This window comes from Chelmon rostratus, chromosome 3 (assembly GCF_017976325.1).
Source record: "Chelmon rostratus isolate fCheRos1 chromosome 3, fCheRos1.pri, whole genome shotgun sequence".
NCBI classification, from domain to species: domain Eukaryota; kingdom Metazoa; phylum Chordata; class Actinopteri; order Chaetodontiformes; family Chaetodontidae; genus Chelmon; species Chelmon rostratus.
In genome coordinates this window covers 6,541,163-6,564,123 of record NC_055660.1, presented here as the reverse complement: position 1 = coordinate 6,564,123, position 22,961 = coordinate 6,541,163, and the positions used below count along the sequence as shown (strand labels likewise).

General features: G+C 41.2%; 1 protein-coding gene across 1 annotated transcript in view; it reads right to left on the bottom strand.

The window, feature by feature from the left end:
* Positions 1-22,961, bottom strand: part of LOC121626542 (protein sidekick-1-like) — a 230,513-nt gene that overhangs the window by 53,487 nt on the left and 154,065 nt on the right. The window contains exons 14-19 of the mRNA XM_041965127.1: positions 22,680-22,853; positions 19,931-20,067; positions 18,555-18,702; positions 10,187-10,327; positions 7,239-7,420; positions 3,073-3,188 (exon numbers count right to left, since the gene is read on the bottom strand). Coding sequence (XP_041821061.1) covers positions 3,073-3,188; positions 7,239-7,420; positions 10,187-10,327; positions 18,555-18,702; positions 19,931-20,067; positions 22,680-22,853 — 898 coding nt within the window. The remainder of the gene's footprint in view (positions 1-3,072; positions 3,189-7,238; positions 7,421-10,186; positions 10,328-18,554; positions 18,703-19,930; positions 20,068-22,679; positions 22,854-22,961) is intronic.

Below are 22,961 nucleotides of genomic sequence, written 5' to 3'. Positions count from 1 at the left end.
AAGTGATGATGCAAAATGATCATTAATAAATGTCAAAAATCTCAATTGATGGCTCATTAGATACAGCAGGATACTCTGCAGCTTCTCCAGGTGCACACTTTCGAGTATCCTAACTGGCCGTCCTCCAGCAGGAGGTACCACAGCGTCTGGTCCTGTGCCACCAGGCACCACCAGGGACAGCTTCATCCCGCAAGCCATAAGACTGTTGAACTGTTGAAGCTCTCATGCTAATTACTATGTGACTTTATTCTGCTACTTCTATTTAATGTTACGGTACATTTATATACCAGTGATATATCAACTAAATCATCACAGTATTAATATATATTCATGTGTATTTTGGTCTACTTCTTGTTCTTACCTGTCCATGACCGCTCATTAAGCATACATTTACTACATTACAAAAACCTGCACAACCTGTCTATGTTACAGTGAATTTATTTTATCTCTACTGTACACTAGCCCAACACAAGATTACAACATTACTTATCATTTTATACATATTCAATTTCTGTATTATGTTTTTCTGTTTTTACACATTGTATGAACAATGTTGGGGGGAGAATGAGAACAAGCATTGTGCATATGACAAAAAAATCCAGAACTAGAACTAGAACACTCACTACAGTGTAAACTATTGATTGGTGAGTGACTAAATAAGGTGATTTCAGACACAGCCAAAGATATATTGGAGCTGTAGTATCTATTTATTTAGGGCATGCATATATATTAAGCACCGCCCCCTGCACATTTCACTTTGAATAGATCTGTGGTTGCAAAAAGCAACCAAACAAACAACATAAATATACAGCATAGACTATCTGTTCAGAATTGACACTGCAAATGCAGTTCCACTGTACACACTGCTTCATATTACCTCTCCAATCTGCAAAAGAAACCCAATCAAGAACACAGCGATCTCCGATTAAGGAAAAGTCTGTGATACCCAGAGACAGTTGAGTGGCTGCTTTTCTCTCTGCCTAAAGGGTGCTGCACTGCACCCAGTCTGTCATGGTAAAATAAGGTTTTCTATTGTAATTTATTATCAGCACAGTGCAGTTTTGGTGCAGTGAAAGAGTGCTGATCTGGCACCCTCAAGCATCTGATGCTAGTCCACTTTTAAAAGGGTGCTGGGATGATTGGGTCTACTGTTGCTATAGTAACGTGTGCAATCTGAACCAGATTGCAATGGAAACCCAAAGTGTGCTGAAGTACAGTACTGTCCCCAGGTAGATCTGGGACCAGAGAAGGGACATTACAGCGCCATGCCACGCAGTGGAACAAACACTTTTGATTTTTCTGCTGCCAAACGTGTTACCTCAGGTCTCAGGTAGAAGACTTCATCAAGGTTTATTTACACTGAGAAAGAAAGTGCTTATTTTCTTCTGCATTTGTTTTATCTGCATCACAATCAATAAGTGTTCTATGCAACCTCGTTTGCATAGAAGAGAAGCCTTGAAATTTCAGGTGAAATGCAATTTGTTAAATGAAAAACTATTGCTCTGGTTGTTGTTTGTTAGTATACTAGATAGATACAGTAAAGATGTAGACAGACAGACAGATAGATAAAGAACATTACTTGAAGTCATATTGTCAAAAATTCATATCACTTCAACGAGAAACAGTTTCAAGGTCGTGTAAATAGGAAACATGAAACTTGTCAGAAGTGATTCTTTGGTTGTCCCTCCAGCAATCAGTTTGGAGCTATATTATTAAGGGTATTGTATATAGTCAGTGATCTGTGGGGGATGAGATGAGATGAGGCTTTGCTTCATATCCTCTTTTAATTAATATCATTATCTACTGTCCTCTAAGCAGCACAACACATCCAGAGACACACGCCCACATGTGCAGAGCGGCACTGTGGGGCTCCAGTGATTTGAAGTGGTAAAACCTTGTATACAGACACAGTAAGAGAGAGCTACATCAAACAGAAGGAAAGCCATATAGTATTTATCAAACAACAAAGACACCAACACTCAGGCTCTGAAACACTCTCACAAACACACACAGGCAGAAAAATGTTTCCATCGCTTTTGGGGACATTACATAGACCTACATTATTTCCTGGAGACTTACCCTAACCATAACCATGACCACTACCTGTCTACCTACCACCTTTACCCAGGTCTTCACCCGATGATGTGATCATTTACGATACGGGAACTTGTGTTTTGTCCCCATAAGGAAGGCGAGTCCCCACAATGAGACTGTGTAAACACACACAGAAACACACACACGGACCCAGTGACGCACAGCAAGAATGTGATGTGTTTTCTTTGTCATGTAAATCAGCTCCTTCGGGGTTGGTTGCCACAACGAAGTGAAGAATAAATCACATACCAGAACTAGTACACATAGATCACTCACACTATTCAATCTTTAGCTCTCACACTGCTCCCGATTATCCTGCTTCTTTATTAATATGTCTTATTTCTATTCGGCCCCTCGCTCCCTATTTTCACAAAACCTCCTTCTCTGTCCCCATTTAATCCTCTCTTTTTCCTATTCCTCCACCAGTCCTTTACATTGCTCTGTGGAGCTGATCCCTCACTTGGCTTGGCCGAGCGTATGGGTAAACAAGAGCGAGGCAGTGCATCCTGATGTGACCTTTGAGGTGGAAGTCCTATGAGAGATTAACAGGTTTTTTTGACAAACATCAGATTTTATTTCTATTTAAACATTTAAATTGATTGATGAAAGGTGTAGAAAAGTCTAAATTAATTGATTTTTTTAATTGATTGACTAATTTTTGGAGATCTCAGTATCATTCAAATAGATGCTATTTTCTTGTCTGTAATACTTCATATTTAATAGCACTCTCAATTTATGGTGTGGACAGGAGCTGCATCTTTAAAAACGCTGATGATGAAAAAAGATGAGAACAGACAATTTGAATATCTAAAACAGGTATTTTTCTGTTCCTCAGCTAACTTCAAATTGAAAGTATTCAATTTGTCATGCACAGTACAGGTGTGATCCTGCACATATGAAAAAAAACCTATTTATTTAAGTGGACAAAGGTCTTTTATTTTACTGAACTTTTTAGTGTTGTAGCATCCAGAGGCTTACCTTGTATCCCTGGTTGATGCCATTAATAAACTGCTGCGGCGGAGGGTTCCAGGTGAAGCGGATGGTAGTGGAGTTGATAGCTAAAACTTCCACTTCCTGAGGCGGTGCTGTGGGAACTAAGCACAAAGACACACATAACATTTAGCTGCAATGGGTTCACTAAGAGGAAGAGGAAGAGTGTTTAGATAAAAACATAGACCGGAACAAACTTGCAGCCCTCAGCTGCAGGGATAAAGAGTTTTAGTATTATGTTACGTTTTCAACAAGCAGTGGTTTTAAATATCTCATACAGCACCATAATTCAATATCTAATGTTGAGATTCAGTTCATTTTGTAATTGAAAATATCTGCTAAGCTTGCAAAAGCTAAATGCCAAACCTTTACTGCTATTCCCTTTTGCAAAATGGCCTAATTTGTCAATATAATTAATCTCTGCTATTGTAATTTGCTTTCACATGTTTTGGATTGTATCATGTTAGGGGTGATTAAATAAGATTAGGGTACTGCCCCTTCAGGGACTCAAAAAGACAGCTAAAATGATGAATGAAATCAATTAAAGGTCCCATATTAGGCTCATTTTCAGGTTCATATTTTTATTGGTGTCTACTAGAAAATATTTACCTGCTTTAATGTACATTTAATTTCTTTCTCTTCATACTGTCGACGACTGCAGCACCTCTGTTCACCCTCTATCTGAAACGCTCAATTTTAGTGCCTGTCTCTTTAAGGCCCCCTCCAAATAAGCCCAGTCTGCTTTAATTGGTCACCTCTCACAGGCCTGAGGAGGCACCACCCACCGTGTTTCCACATCAGCTCTGCTGTGTTTTTACCATCATTAAGTCTTTCAGTCGGCGACCTCAGGAGGCCAGACAGAGGTGTCAGGAAGTTAGATGACTCAGTTGATTTGTTGATTCAGTCCTGTAGTCACATCAGCCTCTCTTTACTAACCAAGCAGCCTTGTCAGCCTGCATTACTCACATATATAACTGCATAGTACGGTATGACGTATTGATTAAAAAAACACCATGTATTAAACACAAGAATCTTGACATTTGACCAGAATTAATACTTAACGTACAACAGACACTCCAGTGATTTAGTACGAATAGTATCTTTCATTAGAGAACTGATGCTTATTGAATGCACCCTTTTTTTAAACTCAACATCTCCACTTTGTGATGTATGTTTCTGTTTAAGATTTTAAGCCACAAGCGAAAGGCAAAATAACCCTGTGGTGACATCACCAACTGTGTTCACAGCTTGCACAGTCCTCCTCATGACATGTAAACTTAACTTCATGTGTTAAATTAGTGGAGTGCCCCTTTAACACATATATCTATGATATCCATGAGAAAATAACATTTACTTGCTAATATATCTTTTCATTTTGGTGTGCCACCAGTACTAGTATGTATTATACACCACACAGAAAAAAAGACATCCGCACACTCAGGACTTTTTTATGTTTAAATCTCAGTTAAAAGATTCAACAATAAAAAAGTTCAAAAGCAAGAATTTGGAGTTAAACTAAAGCAGAATAGTAATAATTTATATAGTGAAAACAGAAGCAGAATAGCAATAAGTCTGTTTGAAATGTGTGTAAACTTGGCCAAGACATTCATCATCCAGCAGAGAGTGAGACAGAGAAGACAGACTGCTAAGAGAGATAAGATGTCTAACAGGAGAAGTCGTGAAATACTGTATAAACTACAGCAGTTTTTCCTATGAAATGTAGATTATTCCTTCAGTTTGAAGAAAAAGCAGGCTGAATGTAATGTGTTTGGTTCACACAAGGTAGACACAGATTTACTTCCTCCATTCTACGATCGGTCCACAGTTTCTTTGTGTATTTTTCTCCTTTTTCCTCTCCCTTCATGTCAGTGTAGGACTGTGTCTCTACATGTGAATCTTTATGTGTTATGTGGAATCTATCTATGCGGGTCCATGAGAGCTTTAAATCCAAGAAGAGTGAGAAGTGTGTGACTGTGAAATGTGTGTGTTTACAGATGCATGTGTGTGCGTGTGTTTGTGGGCACATGTTATGGTGATTACACTGTAAGGGGTTTATGCTGATGCTAGAAATCCACAGTGATAATGCACTGTTGCATGATGGGAATGCCCTTTACATCTTATATTTGAGCCAAAGAGGCCAGGCGACACACAGACGCACAGCTAGAGGAGAGTGTACAGAGTGCAAAGTGTGGAGACCAGAACAAAAACTAGTGAAATTGGACGGGAAGAGCTAGTGAGAGGAAGAGAGCCAAAGGATGGGAAGACAGAGAGGGAGACAGGAGATTAATTGATGTTAAAGATGCTCTCTCCCCCTTCCGCCAAGCTGACTGCACTCAGGGGGACCAGCTTCTAACCCGCAGCTCACAGCTACAGATAAAACACTAAACTCTGTCCTCTGGGGGAATCTTAGTATGCGCGTTTGCCTGTATGTGAGAGAGCGGGAGAAGAGCAATGTTATCAGAGTTTAACACTGAGTTCAACTACATCGTCAAAGAGATAGCAAGGGAGAGAAAGTGTCCAATCCATTGCAGCCACTCCCATTAAACCACATTAGAATAATTAATGAGCCTAACTCCCTCTCCTGAGTCTATAAACCTGTCCTGAACTCTTGTAATAATGACTGTGAGTTTTATGTGCACATGTGTATGTGTGTATGTGTGTGTGTAGCACTGCCCATCTTTAATAATGATAATATACTGTTGGAATAAAAGTCAGGAAGAGAAGAGCACGTGTTTAAAGAAGATTTACAGCCACGGCTACTTCCTCTCGTCTTCCTTTACATTCTTCCTTCTTTCACTACCTCTGCATGGATTTATGTTCGACACATTTGAAAGTGTATTCCTCTGTGCGGCCATGTTTATTACAATCAACACACTATTACTTATCATATAATATATTTATAGAGTGGCACAGACACTCTTTCCTTCCTCCAGGTCATCCTGGAAGATGTAGTCCTTCCTGTGTGTCCTGGCACACCCCTAGGATACACTGGAGGAACATGCTGGGTTTCCTGTTTGGTCCTAGAGGCGACGCCTCAGGGGCAACTTTAACACAAGTCTAAACTGCATCAACTGGCTCCTCTCAAAGCCAAGCACCTTCACAGAATGAAGCAAACCAGTCTGCCAAGGAACCTCACAGTTGCTGCTTGAAACTGTGATCTCAGCCGTTTGATCGCTCGCCAAAAAACGTAAAAATAGTTGGGGACAGACTCACTTTTACACCCTGCTGCCATTACAGAATGCCTCTGTGTGTAAATGTTTGTAGAGATGGATAGGCCCACACAAATGCCTCAAAATGTACATTTCTTCAATGCACATTATTTACTTCCAGTAGATAAAATCATGGCCAGGCAGGAATCAGGTAGACCTCCTTTATGGCCCCCTTTGCAACCAAACCAAATGTGACAGCACTGCCTGACAACAACACACATCATCATGATGTGGCAACGCTGATTCAGCTTTCACCATAAAGGGATACTGTTATTGGAAGCATGTGATTGGAACTGTCAAAGGCTTTCATAAACATGCTTCTTATAAAGAGCACCTGCAGGGAGAGAGAAAGCAGAGCTACACTGACATTGAGACTTCCATGTTGACAGAACAACTGGGTACAAACTGAAACTACATGTTCTTCATTCTGGATATTTTAACCCAAATCTAAATGTGGGGGTCTTGCATCTAACTTGTATAAGAAACAGGAAGAAGAAATTTGTTTTTCAATGGGCAAGACCAAGGTCTGGAATGTAGACTTAAAGAACTGTCAACAATCTGTTACTTGGACAAGAGTTAAACAATTATTGCTATCTCAAAACTTAAATCATCAAGTCATTCATGATAAATCTATTCATATATTTATTAGATCACCAGGAAGCATTGCTCCAGCATTGACTCACACACATTTGGCCTAACATAATAACAAAGTGTATATAATACGGGACTGCCCACATATGAAACATTTTTGGTTCAGGGTTTAAGATTTTAGGAGCTTCTTTTTGGTCGTTTTTTACTGGACATTAAAGGATAATGCTACAAGTAAGTTTTGCGGGAATATTTTAAGTTCACTAACATGTTTATATGCATGGACTGATGATTGAAATTCTGGGTACATTTGCTTTGCCCTCCGAGAATGGGAAATAGAAATTTGTCTTTGCTCACCTCCCTGCAAAGTGTACTCTGTGACAGGGCTGCTGTAGACACCCAGGCCGGCTCCAGTGTAGGCAGCCACCTGGATCTGGTATTGTGTCCAGATGATCAGATCTTTCAGCAGACAGTAGTTGGTCTCTGGGCTGCTGATGTTCTTCTCCTGGTAGTCCCCCGGCAGCCCTGCCAGACGGTACCTAAACACACACACACACACACACACACACACACACACTTGTAAATATGCTGGTTTGTCACTAAATAAGCGGCTGCAAGTTAGTGAAAATACAAACAAATGTTTAAACAACCTAAAAATTCAAAAAAAGTTGGGATGCTAAAACAGAATGTGATAATTTGCTAATCCTTTTCAACAGAGTCTCAACTGAAAACAATACAAAGACAATACATTTAATGTTTTGCCTCATCAGCTTCATTGATTTTTGTAAATATCTGCTTATTCTGAATTGGATGCAGCAACATGCTTCAAACAAGTTGGGACAGGAGCAACAACAGACTGGGAAAGATGTGGAACGCTCCAAAAACACCTGTTTGGATCATTCCACAGGTAAACAGCTGATTGGTAACAGGTGATAGTATCATGATTGGGTATAAAAGGAGCATCCTGGAAAGGCTCAGTCATTCACAAGCGAGGATGGAGCGAGGTTCACTACTTTGAGAATACATGATTATATAAAGGAGATTAATACATGAACATAGTTCATTTGTCTATTTATGTTCTACACAACGTCGTAACCTTTTTGGAATCAGAGTTGTATGAACAATATTACAGCTGTAGCTCAGGTGTATGTGCTTGCAGAAATATGTCAACCAACCTGGCAAAACCTTGCACATAGCTTAATGATATAAAATCATACCAGTGGGCATACTGTATAAGCTTGAAAATGTGTTTTAAAATAAACAAAAATTTCACTCTCACACAGTATTATTGATGTCGACCGAGAGGCAGAGAAACTGTTTTCCCTACTAAGGATTTTCCATTAGTGAGAAGTTGCTTGAATCACGTCAGAATCCCTTAAGAATAAAAACCATCACTGCCTGGTTGACATCTCTGAATAGTGCACCTTCAAGGCCTTTGCTTTAGTATATGTGATATAAATGTCTACTTAAAAGGATATATGACCCGACTAGACAGGGAGGTGCAGCACCACTTAGGTATTGTACATATCTGATGGAGCTGAATGGAGTAATAATCCACATTGTCAGCGTTTTAATACGGATCCTATTCAGTGTAACAGGATATTCCAACATTTCACCGGCTGAGTCAGCCCTCTATCACACTTGCATATTGTATACACACACACACACACACACACACACACACACACACACACACACACACACACACACACACACACACACACACACACACACACTCACACACACAACACACAGGAACAAACTGATACACACAAACACAAATGCACAAAGTGAGGAGGTGCCGGAGGCTGACAGGGGATCTCCGTAGTGGAGAGGAGATAACCCCTTTCTCCTCTCTCTCCACCTGACACACTGACACTCATACTGGGGGAGGAACGGGCGCAGGAGGGGGAGTGATGGAGGAGAAGTAGTGGAGAGGAAAGGAGGATCTGCTAACCAATACTAGAAGAAAGAAGGAGGGCAGGAGAAGGCAGAAGCTCTGCACTATAAAGCTGAAATGATGATAGAGCGGCGATGTATGAGTGTGCCTTTCTATTTTCAACTGATTTCTCAAGTGGAGCCAGATAACACGCTGAACGAGCATAAAGACCTGATAACTTCTACTGCAATTATATGCAAATTTGTGTGAGGCAGCTGATGACAGTTTGATTATCCCCAGGATGTCACACTTAAGGTAGACATCAAACTGAAGGAGAGAGGACAGACCAAGGGCAGCGAGAGCACTCGTGCCTGTGTGTGAATGAAGAGGAAGGGACAAAAATGAAGGAATATTTCTTTCCAATATTCATTTTCAGAGGTTTTCTTAATACTCGGGCCACAAATGAAATTGCTTTCCATTAGTGAGTAAGCAGAGAGTTATTCTTATGGCTGTTTAGATTCTAAAATGTCAGAAAACAGTGAAATTACCCATCATAATATTCCAGATTCCAAAGTGACCATGTGAAATTGGTTGTTTTGTCTGTCTTACAGGCCAATTAAGGCACATTTATACAGTGTATATAGAAAACAGTAAACAGAAGAAACTCCTCACACTTGAGAAGCTGGTATCATGTTTGGCATTTGTCCTAACTAAACGTTTCTATGAGCCATTATAATTTCAGCTGTAATACTTGTCGTCAATTTGGGATTTTAAATACAGTGCAGTACTCCACAAAGTCCTGAGAGAGGAGAATTTTTGACCTCATGCCCAAGATAGTAGATAATAATAAGTTGTGTGCACAGGATAATGATTTGGGTATCATCAAAGTTAACCAGCTACAGTAGTTCACCAACTAGTCCAGCAAGCAGTCACTTAAGCCTCTTTCACACTTGACAAAAAACCCACAAGGACGCACCAACATCTGGCTCTTCAGTGGGAAAGGGTACAATCCGCATTCATTCCCAAATCATAGAAACGCAACACCCGGGTGGATGCTCTAATTTTTGGCCCTTTTCTGGTGTGTTGAAGTTCCAGACTCTGGCATGTGAATATTGACAGACAGAACTGTCAACTCATCACACCCCATCTCATCATATATTCTGATTCTGATTCGGTGATGCTGAATGTGACACACCAAAAACAAACACACAAACAAAGGCAAACTTGTCTACTGGCAATGACAAAAGAGTCAATCAAACCAAACCAGCCACCAAAATTCAACAAACAAATACACACAAATCTAAAACAAAAACAAACAAACGCAAAATTGACGGCACTCACCAGCCAATCAGAGTCAAGACTTTTCAATGGCAGTGTTATAAAGTCAAAGACGCGTACGTGCATGTTTCAGTGTGTGTATGTGTACCTGAGCACGTATCCTCGGAGGACTCCGTTGAGCTGGGGTTCTGGTGGAGGCTGCCACTGGACCATGATGGACTGGTTTGTCCGCCCACTGGCGACAATATTTTTTGGAGGAGCGCTGGGGGCCTCCTCCCTCAGCATCAATCTAACACACACACACACACGCACACGCACACACAGACAAGAAAGAAAGAAAGAGAATAAGAGAGACAAATTATCAGGTTTTGGTTTATTAGGCATCCTGTAATGAGAATATCAGTATTGCTGAAGAGGTGCAGGCACAGCATTTGTCCTTTTCATCTGGAGCCCAACATATCACTTATATGGACAGTTTGCACGGGAGCAGTGTGAAGGTAAGCGGGATAAAAAGGAATTTCATAGCAATTCTCTTTCCAAAGTATCTTCATCTTTTCTAGTCTGGGGGTCAGACTGTCTACAAAGAAATTATCATGTTTGTCACTGGAGACATACAGGACAGAGCTGCAACCTATTACAGAGAATCATCTCACAGCTTAAGCAGCTCTGATGAATACTTATTGAATTCTGGGCTCATCTCTCTCATCCCTCGTTCTCCCGGTGTATCCTGCAATCTCATTTAATACATTTTCTTTTCGTCTCTGGCTATATTGTTCATTTATTTCAAACAAACCACTGCTGCTGCTGGTGGAAACGTTTAACGCATCGCTTCCAGTGCGGCAGAGGATTTCTCCTGGGAATGATTGAGCGGACGCCGGGTGTTTAAAACAACAAATGTAAAAGCGTCCGTGAACTCGGTATAAGTTGAATTGCTATTGTGTTTTATTCACTGGCAGCTGAGAACAACAAGCAGGCGTTCAGTGTCTGTGTGTTGCAGATTACCCATCATATTCTGTTTTATCTCTCTCTCTTTAAGTTTTTCCTACTTGTGTTCCATTTATACACCTTCAGTCTTTGTCTGGGTAGTTTCTATGTTAACCAAGTAGACCAGCGAGGCTGGGTGATAGCAACAAACAGTTAAATCACTATTAGTTGAGACTGAGCAAAAAGCTTGTCTTTTAATTTGCAGTGAGACAGCGTGATCCCTCGCTCCTTCTGGCCCTTTTCAACTCTCTTCTGTCTCTCCAAACCTTTTTTCCATCTTTCCTTCGACATTTTGATCCCCTTATCCATTTTTTCTCTCCCAACTGCACACTTTCACCTTTCATCCATCATGTCCTTTGGCCTCAATTATTTCATCCTTCTATCTTTTACTCATCTTCTCCCCTCCTCTTCTACTCCGTAACACCCCCCCGCGCCGCCCCACCCGTGATTAAAGCTCCCAGCCCTCTCATGGTTGGTAAAGCACACAGGCTGAGCTGGTCAGCCTCTGGCTTTACTGTAAGCAGCTCAGCTAACGTAATCAGAGCCATATGTGCTCACACACACACACACACGCACATAAACACACTAAACAAATTTCTCCCAGCTTAAGACAGACTGCTACATCCGATGGTCTTTTCCCTTCCATGGATTATGTCTGGAGATTTACATCCCTCCAACCCCCCCTCGCTTCCCCTCGGTGCCCCATGCCTCCCTGAATGATTCCCTATGAGCTATTGAGCCATTAGCCATGGTATGGTTCTCCGTATATGTGTGTCCGAATCTGTATGTGCCCATAAATGTGTGTGCACATCTATATGTGTGTATTTGTGCGAAGGCAGGGGTGTGAAAGCTGTTAGCTCGAGACTTACACAGGCGGATATACGGCACAGGCCAGTGGTTTTACAGCTGTGCTTTACTTCCATTAGGTTAGGCACTGTCAGACAGCACCAGGTGCTGCGCTCATACACATGTACACACATACACACACATACGCTAATGGGCCTTGTGTAAATGAGATGGGCATTAGTGTAGCCGTCTGGAAATGGGGTATATATAATCCTTGACTGTGCCACAGCTTTTGACTGAAATTGATGATGCACATTAATGCATATACACAAACTCACGCTGCACAAACACCAACACAACCATACAGTACTGAACAGATGCGGTCATTCACTGTTTCACTGCAAATAAAACACTCGCACAAATGCACACTGACACACTTATGCTCGACAGCAGAAACTCCTTGTGAATTGCCTTAATTCCCTCCCAGCTATATTACGAGTAAATATTTCATACAGTGGGTTCAACATGAGGACATCAACTTTACACTAGAGATTAAATACACAAACTCCAAGCCACCCACTCCTACACCACTTCACAACCACCCAAATGACTACAAACATTCACACCAACACCCATACGTGTACAGCAACCAAACAATTCAAACGCAGCCTGTAAGTTTGTCAGAACACTGTGTGACACACTTTCTCTGTCCCTTGTTATTAAGGAAAGAGGACATTTTCTGCAGAAGATGTACGTTTTTCTAGCCGAATGAAAATGGGGGGCGGGGGGGATGCACGTTTTTTGTGAATCCCTATGCTATGGGAATTAGGAAAAGTTTCTATCTGTGTCATTCTCCACAGTTTAATGCCCACTGGCTTTCTCACTAAGTCCACATGCACACTGACTCTTAAATTTAATGGTGTTACCGGGATGTTAAGTCTGCCTCTATTCGAACAGGATAGTAAAATTTAGGCCCAGTGTGAGTGAATAGGAAATAAAGAGAAATGTGCAGAGGGCAACAGAAATCAAAAGGAAGAGAGAGAAACCAGATGTGACATGATTGGGTGGAACCAGCTGGATAGATGAGCTTATGTTCTTCTCGTATGACACTTTAAGTCCTGTCTGCTTTAAATGTTGTGCTGTTTTGTATGAGGCTAAAAGCTGTACAAACGGAGGAGGGTGACTCTGTCAGGGGAAACAGAGAAACCTTCTTCATATTCTCACAATGAAAGCCAGCTGACGCACACATTTGCTAGTGTATATGTGCTATATGTCAATAAAAACAATTCTTTTCAGTCACTTTACATGATCGGTCAATCAATTTTTTTTTTTACTGCATATCAGCAACACTGGTTTAAAACAAATCAAATGTGGCACTAGATGCTCTGTCATTATTGTTGTAATTTGGTGTGCAGAGCATAAAAAAACAAGTTTGAAATAAAAATTCCCTTATCAAGTAGAACACCTGACGATTAACATATTTTTTTTTAAAGAAGTCCATTAGTTTATCTGCTTGTCCAATTTAAGGCTGATTAGAGCTTTTACATACAAGGACTTCGGATGTAAGTGCCAGTTACAGCTGATTACCCTCCATCTTGCTGAAAATAAACAACTATATTCCTGCAGGAGCTGGACCTCAGTGTTGCCCAGGAGGTCTTTTCTAACAGAAGCTTAACATGGACGTGTTGCCTGGAAAATGTCAATGGAGGAAGCTTGTCACCACAAACCTTGGAAACAACAAACATTTTGTACACAATGGTGTTTTAACATTGAAGATTTTCGGTAAAATTAACATATTTCCATCTCACATGAGCTTGAATTTTTTATAATTTATAATTTAACATAATAAATGTTGCCGCGTTAGCGACAAAGCTGGCAACGTCGGTTGGTTAGTCCACCACTTTCGTCGAGACTGAAACAGATCAACTATCAGATGTAATATGATGAGTAATGTAATTCGGTTCACACATTCATATGCACCCTCAGGATCTGGTTCCATCATCAGGGCCAAATTTCAATTTGTGCACAACTAGTCTATGAACCAATCGATGACCTGCAAAACTAATGACATTGCCATCAACCTCCGCTGTACTCTGTGCTAACTGACAAATGTTACCATGCTTACACGCTTGGTGAACATGATAAATATTATACCTGCTTAACGTCAGCATGGTTGCATTGTCATTTTTAGCATGTTAGCATGATGACATTAGCCTTTAGCTAAAAGCACCACTGTGCAGCCTCAGAGAGCTGCTACCTTGGTTGTAGACTCAGGTACTTCATTTTTATCTAAATAAGAACAAAAGTCTGATGAAGAAACGCTGGCAAGGATGTACATCTTAAACAAGGCTGTTAATACAAGGTTAACTTTGATCAAGACATGCATGATAACTGCATAAAACACCACCATAATCTTTAATTGTTGCTAAGTGATCCTTCACTGATTTGAACACTTCTTGGTCTTCTCTGTTTAATTTATGAGACATCTAATTAAATGTCATATTACTAAGAGTACATCAAGAGTGCAGTAGGTGCTGGTCTATTCAGTGGCCTGGAAATAAAGGCTGGTGTAGCCCAGAGTAGCTAAATTAATTAAATAAATAAATATAAATTCAGAAAATCATACAATTCTACTTGAATTTTATAGACTGGTCTTAAATATTACATCATGTAAAATCCCAACTGATTATACTAAAAATGTTAGTGGTTTAAAAACTGTATCTGTAATGACTCTAATAAATACTGCTAATAAGCAGACATGTTCTGCCACGAGGGTGCTCAAAAGAGACTGTTCTTTATTTTGTTTTAATGCATTCTTTGCACTACTTGTGTAAATTGCTGAAGCTTAGCTGCTGCTTATGATAAAGTATGCTCCTAGAAGCAGCAAAAATGTAATTATAATCTTGACCTCATTCATAGGTCAGTGGGGTTTTTTTTGAGCTGGAGTCTCCCTAAGACGGGCCGAGACTTCAGAGGAGATCTCAGAGCCGGCAGATGACATTTCAGACTCGAGAGGATACCAGAGGGAAACTTTTCCAGGACTGGACTGCGAGCCCAGCACAAGTTAAGGAACCTGTTGCCTTCAGTAAGGAGGCTATTCCACAATTATGTTAAGTGTGTGGTAGGATTGAACTGTACACAAACCTACAGCTCCAGAGACAAACAATATACATTCCTTCCTACATACGAGTCTCACACCGGAGCTGGGGGGAGAACTGAGACTCTTTGAAAAATACCCAGGTCTTTATTGTTTTCTTCTATGTGCACACAGTTTGCTTTTTTCTTGTTGCTATTTCAGTGAATATTGGGATAGATCTACTTTGTTCAATGTTCAATACACATAGCTTGTGTATCTGTATGTGTGTCCTGTGTTTGTTTTCCTGTGGTTACCCTCCACCCTCTTGGCTCCAGCTGTTTCTGAATTCTTCTGAGTCTGGTCCAATCCCCACAGTTAACTGTCCTGTTAGTTTCTTTCACAGTACTTAGAGGTAACACTGATGCACTGGCCTGTCATTTTGTAGGTTTATTAAAATAACACAAACGAATAGTGAAAGAAATCCAACTAACACTACTATTATAAAATTTAGTAGCATAGTTTTTGTAAAAATCCTTTTCATTAAATTTGTTTAAAAAAATCCTTGTACTGACACGAGTGGGGTTCAAGGTAGAGGTCTGAGGCTAGATCTTTCTCAACTGTAGCTCAAAGAACTAGATTTTTCAATTCATTCAGTCTAGGTGGCTTATAATTGCACAGACCTTGCATGGCAAGTTATAAAAACATCAGGTTTTTGTGTGTTGTAAATCTTATTCATCATATTCATCTCAAACAACTTACAATCAGTAGACCTGTAATTTCAAGAGAGACTCCGTCATCATGAAAAGTGAAAGGAAGACAAGTAGAAATACAAGTACATTACTCATTGTCAGATCTCTCTCATTCTTGTGTTATTTTGACTAGATTTACCTGGTTTTTGGGTACGCTTGTATCATGTGTACATATGGATGTACTGTAGCTTATATCTAAAATGCACAGTAAGACTTTAATAACTTGTAAACGTGTTTGTTCTTTCGCTACAGCCCAATAAACAGTGAAAAGATTACATATTGGTATTTTACCAAAACCATGCATTAATGAGTTGAGTCTGACTTGACTTGAAGTGCATCAAGTACATCAAAACACATCACTGACATGTCCTCAGGCATACACAGGACTAATCTGTGGCTTGTTATCTCCTCTTCCAAAATACAGACTACTAGGGACAATGCAGCATGTGCACACTGCAAGAAACATGACTGCAAAAAAAGACTGAGCCATTATTGTATTTCCTGCTACATTTTCTGTGTGTTGATGGCGAGGAAAACATTGAGCAAGTTGAAGAAAGGCCTGTAATCGCTGCATTTTGTTGGACAAACAATGCGCGCTTCCTCGTCTGGCACAGCCTCTCTCAGTGCGAGCCTCCTCTCTCAAATCGTCCTGATGTTTCTGCTCTTTAGTATAATAAATAAATCACTCTTCATGCTATGGGCACCCTCAGCATAGCTGCAGCCACAGTTAAACACAAATACATCATTCAAGATTTACATGTTGGAAAGCACAGCAGGGCAAATCTCCCTCTAAAGCTCTTAATGCATTAACACTGTGTCTCTGTGTGTATGTGTGTGTATAATAGAAACACATTTAGTGTTAAAGTCTGATGTGTTCTGGTTCCGACTGAACAGCTGGAATCAAAAAAAGGAGCAAAGGCAAAGAAAACAGCGACAGATGCTTTAAGTTCTGATGATCCCAGAGTTTACGGAATTCTGTCTGTCCTCTGCTAATGCTTCCTCTTAAAACGTGGTAACGGTGTGAGGGCAGGTAATACAGGAATAAGTGTGTGTGTGTGTGTGTGTGTGTGCCTGTGTGTGTGAGACACTTCAGATGGTATAGCTGGGGTCTTCAGTTTCTGCATTTAGAGATAATGTTTTTCAGCTCTGATCACATTCATTCATATAGTCTTTAGTCTTAGTGGATGTACATCTCCCAGGACACTTTTTTCTGGTGCCCCTTTGCAATTAGAGGAAGTAATACAAAAAAGACACAGTAATGGTGGCAAGAGAAAAAGTAAAAAAATGTACAGATTAATGCTGTTATGATAAAGATCCTAATCAGGACAAGAACAAAACGGGAGAGCGCAGAAGCAGCTGGAAGTTCAAACTTTAATAAGGGCTTTTAGTCATCAATATTACAAGCTTCTTCTTCAGTCTCAGTCCCGTTCCCTCACTCTGTCCACATTACTGCATTTTGTCATCCTTCTCATTTGGAGCGCTAAGCTTCTGCAGGACACTTTCCTCTGCCTCACTCTCCCTGTGTGTCAAGTGCAGCACGCGCTTTGGCATCTTCGGCTGCTCGTGTGCGCGTCTTATCCAGGCAAACATCCAGCAGATGAAAAGCAGAATGCGGATGGTTACGTATGAGACAAACACTGAAGAAGAGACGTATCCATCTGCTCTGATACACTGACCAGTGATGACTTGTCTGTCTGCCAGTCCTTAATTCAGCAAGGATCAATGCAATCTATTCTCCAGTGCCTCTAACAGCCAACTTTGGACCGTGGACTAGTTTGGATGCAAACAACACACCGGTGCACGCAGAAGAAGAGAGGAGCAGCAAGGAGAAAAAAAAGGAGAGCAGAAAACTGAGGAGAAGGAACCTGACAGGAGACTGTAATCTGAGGTGTGTGAATGTGTGATGGCAGCGTTCACAGCTGCTGCTGTTGTTGTTGAGACTCTATGGTCACTCTCTGCAGCCGGACAAAACCATGTTTGTGTGCTTATGCACGTGTGTCCAACTTATAATGCACGGCCACATCTGTTGTATTATTTATGAGTGTCAGAGATTTGTTGTATGTGTGTATCCAGGGGCAAAAACTGCTAACAGGCATGCCACACCTCCTCCAATCCTCTTTCACTCTATCCAGTTCCATCAGTGCTAAGGCATCATAATTACCCCCATTAGTGTTTTCTCTTGGGATAAACATGCAAACACACACACACGCGCGCACACAAACATAAAACATCTGCACATCTATCTATTCACTTTTCAGGTCAAATCCCACTCTCTTTTTTACACACACAGGCGCGCAGTGCAGTTCATTTCATCATCTTTTTTGTTTAGTTCACTATGTGCAATGGAAAGAGACTGGCAGGGAAATACACACACGTATGCACGCCGTCACTTAGACATCGACAGCATGGATGTGATGAATATAAATTGCTCATTGCAAAGGAAATAGATTCTAAACAAAAAGGTCCGCTCCCTTCGCCCTTACCCTTGTTAGATTCCATCGTTGTTTTATCTTCATTTTGAATATTGTGTCCCTACTCATGCTCATGGCAACATACACTCTATCACACACACACACACACACACACACACGCACTTAGATATACAAATTAGTGTGTGTGGGAGTGCATACACTATTCCTTTTGACCGCAAAAAGGTTCCAGTTTATTCATTCCCAGTTTGAGTAAGGCGGTGTGACCAAGTCTATTACACAGAGATGGAGCGAGCTAAAAAAAATCTCTATATATACACATCACAGCATGTTCTACATAAAAAAATGGTTTCGTGCTCAGTGAAATAGAAGTGAGGCTTAACAAGAAGTATTGTGAAGTATTTCTCGAATAAAGCTAGCAGCGGTGAGTGTGTGGCCCAGATGTGTGTCAACGGTTCAATGTGTCTTTGAATGTCCTTATCAGACTCTTACCTCTGCGTTTCGGCACTGTACTGACCCCTGCCCACTTGATTGACAGCACAAAGTCTGAACTGATAGGTCCTGGCAGGTGTGAGCCCGCCCACTGATACCTCAGTCACCACAGGATCGACCTCTGATAGGTAGACCTTCCACGGTGAGTCTAGACAGAAGACACAAAGATTAGAGCCTGATAATATCTGGCTGAGGCAGGACAAACAGAGACACGGGACACTCAGGGCCCATAAATCAAAAGGAAAGAAGGGAGGAATAGATAAAAGAAGCAAGGATGGAAGGTAGAAAGGAGGGGGGTAAGCTGGAGAGAATTATAAAGGAAACAAGTACCACAGGATGCAACAAAAAAGCAAGTTTGGAGGGAAGGGAGGGATTAATAAAGAAGCACAGATGCTTCTGTATACTGTTGCCAGCTTGTTGCCAGCTTATCTTTCAGTCTTACTCCTGAAGATACAACAGACAGATGCACTATCATCATTGCACCAGCTGCATGTGTATCTGTGTAAGAGAAAAGTATAGTCGGTGTGCCATTTAAAGCGAGCCCGGCGAGTGTATTAGAGCCATTGTCTGACATGGAAATACACGGCATTCATAATGGCCCATTCTCTCCAGAATACAATCCAAAACATCTAATATATAACGAGCGCGCACACACGGACGCACGCACACACACAAACAAACACAAAGGTGGTAATCAGTGTGCACAGAGCTCTCATCCATTCCTCGCCGTCTGTGTTCAGTCTTTACTAAAGTCGACCAGACATTTTTTTTATTGTGGCAGGTCTTTGTCGATGCTACAAAACAGCTGCTGAAATGGGGACAGTAGCGAAACTGAAGTCATATTTCTCTTGTGTCACTACAACTTATCAGAAGGAAGATTACTCAAAAACCACATTAACGTTTGACATTTGTCCATCAGTCCAGCTCCCATGGTCATGTGCCAAGTGCTTGGCTCTGCACGTAACGCTCACCAATCCATCCCCTTAGCTTACAGCAGGAGTAAGAGCTGCTCTACAGCCATCTCCTTCCAATCTGTTTCCCCTGTCATTCTTTTGCTCAATCCCTCTCTCCTCTCCCTCTCTTCCTCTAGTTCTCATTTGACAAAGAGCTAGCCTGCTGTTAAAACATCTGTGGCAGAGAGAGGGTGAAAGAGAAAGAGAGCAAGAGAGGGTAAGGGAGGGAGGAAAATAAGAGTTTATTTATAGGGAACCTGGATGTACTTTTACAGAGCAACACCATTCTCCATATGTCTGCCTCTTGTAAATGAGTGTGTGTCAGTGCCTGGTAGACAGCAAGTGAACAGCTGTTTGCCGCTCAGGGACTATAAAGTATGCTCTCACACACACACACACACACACACACACACACACACGTACTGTTCTCAGAGAGCTCCAGCAGGTAGTACAGGAGTGGAGAGTTCCCATCAAAGGGGCGTAGCCAGGACAGGAGGACGGAGCGGGAGTCAGAGTCATTGAGACGGGCAGTCAGGGAGCGAGGAGAGTGCGGCAGCTCACTGAACACACAAAAAAAAGACAGGTTAGACCCAAAAACATCAGATCTGAGACTGACATTTGGTTGGCCAGTTGATCAAAACCAAGTCTAATGTCAACAATTTAAATGAAACACCCACATGAGAAGACTCTCATATCTATATTGCCACAGCCAGTCCAGAAACTGGAAACCTAATACACAAACCAGCACCTCTGAAGCTCATTCAGTGACAAGCTGCGTTTCCACAGGGGGTTATTCGCTGGTCCATTTCTCAGTCATGACAAGTTGTCAAACAACTAGCGGATACTCCGGAAGTTACTAATCCAGGCCAAGAAACAGCACGTAACCCCGGTAAAAACCACTATTTACCGTTTTTTCACTTCTTTTCATGGATTAAACAAATGTAATTTAATGTGATAATTGCTGAGCTTTAGAGGTCCAGTCTTTCTGCCACTGGCGGTAGCTGCATATCAGCTGCTCAGACACGATACTGCTCTCAAGTCTGGACAGTAAATACAAATCTTATTTAACTTTTGGCAAGAAAGTATTTCCCAAAATGTCAAACTATTCCTACACCATCCACATCTAGACAAAAGAGTGTGTCTGAACATGCAATTACACATTCACGCGTTGGTGTTTCATTAACAAGTCTGTGACAAAGTGCTAAGACTTTTCATTAGACACATATTAGTTTCCTGCGTTTTGTTTTTCCATTAGAAATGTGTGGTGGAATAATGTTGGCTCTGGCATGCAGGTTGGTTCCTGGGTCTGGTCCAGGATCTGTTCCAGTGGGAGACATCTTCTAAATATGGCTGTGGTTTGCATATGTTTATTGTGATATTTTATTCTGTTCACGATCTGGCCCACAGCAAATATATTTCACCACAACTATTAAAAAGAAATTCTCAAGACATTTAGCCATCCCCCGTGGATATTTGTGCTTCCCTGCCATGATAATAACAAAGAAAGCAACGCAAATATATTCATGAAAGCAATAAAGAGTGTCCAGACATTTGATTATACCCACTTTAGTGCATCATAGAAAACACTTGGCTTAAAGGAGGAGAAGGAACGGAAAGCAGATTTCAGCATTGCTCTATGTGAAGGCTGCAGGTGCTAGCAGAGATAACAGGATTGAAGACTGTTAGAGACCACATACAAGAACAAAATAAATATATATTAACTAGTTGTTTATTAGCATTCATATCAGTAGCATATGGTCTCTTTATTAGTCATTATAAAGCACTTATTACTGCCTTATTCTGGGGGATGGGGTTATTAAGGGTTAGATTATTAAGAATGTAATTCCTGTACAACAACATACTAAAAGTAAGCAGTAATTAGGAGGCTTTTGAGTGAAAACAGCTAGTTAATGGCCTCGTAGTTGTAGAATATGGTCATACAGAATAAGGCATTAATAAGTGATGTATTATGATTAATAAAGAGCCAATATGAGTACGTGCCCCTAAATATTAAGTTACCACATAAATACTGTATATTTACACTGAAAGTACGACGAAAGACACATTCCCTTGTGTCTAAACTAAATGCATTTCATATTTATAAGCTCATTAGTTATTTCTAAACAGTCATGAATATGCTAATACCCTGTCCAATAAGGTGTCCTCTGACAGGCAGAATATAGCAGAGTTAAAAAATGTGTCAGTGTATGTTTTTGCTGTGTGTGTGTGTGTGTGGTGCGTTGTTTTAATATTCAGAGAGAGAGAGCGAGAGAGAAGGTGACAGGAAGAGAGATACATGAAGAATATGACGTAATGTTAGAGCGGGAGGGAGAGTACACCACCAAGAAGAGGCAAGGGCAGCGGTGAATGAGACAGAGAGGAGCGGGGGGAAATGAGAATGATGTTTTCTTTTCGGAGCTGACATGATCATATTAATTAATGGATGAGCTTAGAGAACGTTAGAGCAACTACCTTCACACAAGCCCACGCAGAACACACACACACACACACGCACACGCACAGACGTGCACTCACGAACACATGGATGGGTCTTGCGGGAGTTGAACCAATAACCTGCTGGTAATTAGTCTGTCTCCTCAGCCGCCAGCGTCTGTTAGCCTCTGTGACCCATTGATACTGAGCTAACGAGAATGTCATTCACATGCGGGGACGCACGCGCCCGCACGCACACATTCGCACACACAGTCGAACAGAAATCCCTTCGTTCCCGACATGTTTTTGCTCAGCCATAAACAGAGACCCACTTCCTCCCTCTGAGTTTGACATGTGTAACCTCTCGTCGATGTATAATTCAGAAGGATGTGGACTCGTGTTCTATCTCTCTCCTACCCTGCAATTGCATTAATATACCATAAGTGCCTTTTATAAATACATTATACAAGAGCTTAGTACGATATAAAGACCACTACCTGATAGTGTCCTCTCATAATTACTGTAATGAGGCTCTTTGGGTCATGGGATACAAGTGAAACACATGTGTGGCATGTTTTAATCTGAGCATCAGCAATGCCTGCTCATACGATGTGACACGTTTGCAGTGTGTTCACCCAAACCACATGGATGCACGCTGCTGGTTAGCCTAGCCTAGCACAACAACGCAGGCAGAAATATGGAGGCATGTTCAAAACAGTGCATGATTCTTTAAACTCACATGACTTCGAGGCGTGCAGAACGAGAATCATTGCCAGCCTGTGATGTCACGGTGCAGGTGTAATCCCCAATGTCACCTGACCACGTCTGGCCAATAGTGAGGGAGCCCTGGCGCACAGAAACACGACCTCCACTGGTTGAAACGACGGGCACTCCACCTCGATCCCACTTGAAGCTGCAACAGAGGAGGGATACAGGTACTCTATAATGTACGTATTACCAGACAGACAGAAACTACTGGAATCCATGGAAAAGAGACAAGAGAAGCGGAGTAAGTACTGTA